The sequence below is a fragment of the Monodelphis domestica genome, chromosome 1 (assembly GCF_027887165.1).
Source record: "Monodelphis domestica isolate mMonDom1 chromosome 1, mMonDom1.pri, whole genome shotgun sequence".
Classification (NCBI taxonomy): domain Eukaryota; kingdom Metazoa; phylum Chordata; class Mammalia; order Didelphimorphia; family Didelphidae; genus Monodelphis; species Monodelphis domestica.
The window spans coordinates 423,732,082-423,736,271 of record NC_077227.1 but is presented as its reverse complement, the minus strand read 5'-3'; the positions used below and the strand labels follow the sequence as shown (position 1 = coordinate 423,736,271).

Here is a 4,190-nt window from a genome sequence, read left to right as displayed (position 1 = left end):
TCCTATAGCCTATGCAGTAGCCAAACTGGACTAATTTGTATCTCCTGTATACATCCCCATGCTTTCCCGTTTCTATGTCTTTGCTTATGTTGTTTCCTGAGTTTGCAAAGCTCTCGCTCTCCATCTCACTTTCCTAGTCTGTTGGATTCCTTCCTATCCTTTGAAGTCCAATTTCAATGCCACCTAATTTAGGAAGTCTTCCCTTATCTCTCCCATTAAGTTATGGCCTCTGATCCCTCAGAGTTCACATAATACATTGCTCCCATTTCTCTTGTGTGCGTATTTGATATTATTTTGTATGAATATACTAAAATTATTTTTTCTTTGTGGTGACACAGAGGTGACTGATCTCTAGCAGGCCCTGATAATCTGACAAAACTTCAAGGACAGGTCTGGTGAAGACTGGATGGATTTAGGATACTAGTCTAGATCAGTGCGAAGAGGCTGCCCTCCAGAGAGCTGACTCTCAGGGGGTGATTATTTCAAACATTTCTGGTCAGAAAGAAAGGCCTTCTATGAAAGCATGTACCCATAGCTAAAATTATGAAAACCTGAAGATTTGGACTTAGTGTTGTGCTATAAATACCTGGGTAGGTGAGCCTGGGAAAGACCCAATTATTTTGGTATGTGTCATATCTCCATCCTGAGTTATAAGTCCATGAATGTATGGTATGTGTCTTGTTTCAGTTTGTGTCTTCTCCAGTCCAGAATACAGTGCTCTGTGTATAGCAGTTGCTTCATAAAGGAATGTTTGAAAAGAAGTATAATTGACAGGCAATGTGGTATAGTGGACAGAGTACTGGACTTGGAGTTAGGAGTTCTCTGTTCAGTTGTGCTGCTGTTCAGTTGTTTTCAATTGTGTCTGACTCTTCATGGTCCCAATTGGGATCTTCTTGGCGAAGATACTGGAGTGGTTTGCCATTTTGTTCTCTCACTCATTTTATAGATGAACAAACTGAGGCAGAGTTAAGTGACTGGCCCAGAGTAAGAGTTAGTCCAAATCTAAACACAGGTCTTCCTGACACCAGGACCAGAGCTCTAACCTGCACTGCCTCATTACCCTGCAGGAGATATGCTCAACTCCTGCCCCAGACACTAGCTGTGGGTCTTTGGATATTTCATTGCAACTCTCTGGGACACAGTTTCCTCATCTATAAAATAAAGGTGTTGGACCTCTAAGGTGACCTCCTGCAACCTGGTGTCACAGTGGAAAGACAAGTTCAAATCTACCCTTGGACACTTAATAGCTGTGTGATATTGGGCCATTCACTTTATCTGTTTGCCTGTTTCCTCACTTGTAAAACGAGGATGATAACAGTACCTACATTGCAGGGTTCTTGTGAGGATCAAATGAAATGATAATTTATAAAGAATTTAGGGCAGCTGGGTGGCTCAGTAGATAGAGAGCCAAGTCTAGAGACAGGAGGTCCTGGGTTCAAATCTGACCTCAGACACTTCCTAGCTGTGTGACCCTGGGCAAGTCACTTAACCCCAAATGCCCAGCCCTTACCACTTCTGCCTTGGAACCAATACACAGTATTGATTCTAAGATAGAAGGAAAGGGTTTAAAAAAAGAATTTAGCACAGTACCTGGCATGTATTAGGTACAATATAAATGCTTATTCTTCCCTCTCTCCTTCCAGGTTTAAACCTGTCCTCCTATGAATGGAAGTAAGCCAGAGACTACAAGTAGGAGGGATTGTAATCTTGGGAATATGCTTTTTTCTGCCTTAGGTTCCATTTTCACACAGTACTGTGGTCAAAGACAATTCTGAATGGGTCAGAGAAGGCAAAGGAAAGGAAGGAAGAGCATTGAAATGGAGTGTGAGCCTTGGAAGTGATTTCCAGCTCTGCTGTTTGTGACCTTTAACAGGTTACCTCACTCCTCTGGACATCAGTTTTCTCCTCTGAATAGGAAGATAATAGAATCCACTAAAGACCTTTCTAGTTCTTACATTCTGTGATTTTTATGGTCCCAACAACCTATGGGGGTTATGCCTCTTGTGTCTGCATTTATGCATGAGAGCACTGAGTCAGATGTAAGATCAAATCCCACTTCTGCCATTAGTGCTCTTTGGTGACTATTATCACGTTCTGAGCCTCAGTTTTCTCATCTCTAAAATGAGTTTGTTGAACTAGATAATCTCTTCCAATTCCAAGTATTCTATGATCCAGCAGGTTATGGGCTTTCTCGGTCTCTCAGGGAAGTAAATCCAGTCGTTAAATGGGCTCGGTTGAGATCCGGCGTCCAGTAAAGAGAGCACGGAGTGCCCCCTGAACGTCCCGGTTCCTGAGGCTATAAATGACTGGGTTGAGCATGGGAGTCACCACTGTATACATGACGGTGGCCACGCGACCCCGCTCAGCCTCATATCGCGCTGTGGGCTGGAAGTAGACCGCAATGACAGTGCCATAGAAAAGACCTACCACTGCCAAATGGGAGCCGCAGGTGGACACGGCCCGGAGCCGTCCAGAGGCTGAAGGCAGGCGTAGCACAGCGACAGCAATGGCTCCATAAGAGGCCAAGATGAGCAGGAAGGGCGTGACCACCACCGCTGCCCCCTCTGTGAAGATGAGCAACTGAATGTGTCGAGTGTCAGAACAGGCAAGCCGCAGTAGGGGCTGGTGATCACAGAAGAAGTGCGGCACGCTCCTGGAGGCGCAGAAGGACAGGCGGGCCATGAGCAGGATGTGCAGCAGGGAGTGGCTGTGAGACACAGCCCAGGCAGCCCCTACGAGGCCGGTACACACGGCCCGGGACATTCGTGCTGCGTAGTGCAGCGGGTGCCGGATGGCCACGTAGCGATCGTAGGCCATGGCAGCCAGCAGGCAACTGTCAGTCACACCCAGCGCGAAGAAGAAATACATCTGAGTCAGGCAGCCTGCCCGTGAGATGGAGCGGTCCTGGGCCAACAGGTTGGCCAGCATCTTGGGCACGGTGACAGACGTGAAGCAGAGGTCCGCGAAGGAGAGGTGGGCCAGGAGGAAGTACATGGGGGCATGGAGGGCCGGACTGGCTCGGATGGCTGTCACGATGAGACCGTTCCCCATCACACCCAAGATATACAGGACCAGGAATAAGGCAAAAAGAGGACGGAGTTGCCCAGGGCTTGTCGACAAGCCCAGAAGGATGAAAGGGGCCCCTTCAGAGGACCTATTGGTCCTCTCCATGTTCTGTTTAGTTCTCTGCTCAAGGGAATTTGGGTAAGTCACTTTCCTTCTCTGGGCCTCATTTTATTCATCTGAAAAATTTATTTAATAAATAAATTAAAACATCTACTCTGGGAAGAGGACTAGTTGTTGTTGTTGTTGTTGTTCTAGGGGAGATACTGAGTTTACAGTCTAGGATCAGTGTTGGTAAAGGTTTTCAAGTTCCTGTATCTAGAGGGCAAATTCAAGCTGTCAGTGAGCCCTTTCCCAACACCCCCCTCCCCATTACCCCAAAGAGCAGAGGGAGGGAGTGTTTACTGGACAAAGGAGCAGGGCATGCTGGGAAGAGGGGGACCACAGCAGCTTGCAGAGTGCTGGCTCTGCATGGATGCCAATACTTCTCCAACACTGGTCTAGGTGATAGGGTGGATAGACTTGAATTCAAATCTACCCTTAGATGCCTGCTGTGTGACCTTGGGAAAGTCACCTAACTTTGGTTTGCCTCAGTTTTCTCATCTATAAAATGGGGATAAGAATAACACCTCTCACTGTGGGGATCAAATCTAATTATAATTGTTAAGCACTTAGCACAGTACTTAGCACATACTAAGCACTATGCAAATGTTAGCTAGTATTATTATCAGCAATTGAAGGCTAAGATACTGACACCAAGACCTCTAATTTATAATAGCATCAGTTCAAGAGATAGCAACTCTCAATAAATTTCAATTTTTTTTTTCAATTTTTCAATTCAATTTCAACTCTCAATAAGTTTCAATCACTAATAAGAAAAATGTAAATTAAAACAATTTTGAGTTTTCACTTTACTATCTGGAAAAAAAAGGTTATCAGTGCTGGAAGGATTAAAGAAAGGTAGACATACTAATTTAGTGGAACTATGAATCAGTCCAATTATTCTGGAGAACAATTTGAAACTTTTAAAAAAAAGCTACTTTTTTAGATGTTCAACTCAAAGATATATTCATATGGTTTGACTTAAAGATCTACTGCAGAAAGAGAGAGAATGATGCAAAGTTAAA

General features: G+C 44.9%; 1 protein-coding gene across 1 annotated transcript; it reads right to left on the bottom strand.

Moving 5' to 3' along the window:
• Nucleotides 1–2,220: 2,220 nt before the first annotated feature.
• LOC100017656 (olfactory receptor 1K1-like) lies at nucleotides 2,221–3,207 on the bottom strand. The gene has a single exon (XM_001371110.4). The coding sequence runs from the start codon at nucleotides 3,169–3,171 to the stop codon at nucleotides 2,221–2,223; it is 951 nt and encodes a 316-aa protein (XP_001371147.4). The 5' UTR covers nucleotides 3,172–3,207.
• Nucleotides 3,208–4,190: the final 983 nt, after the last annotated feature.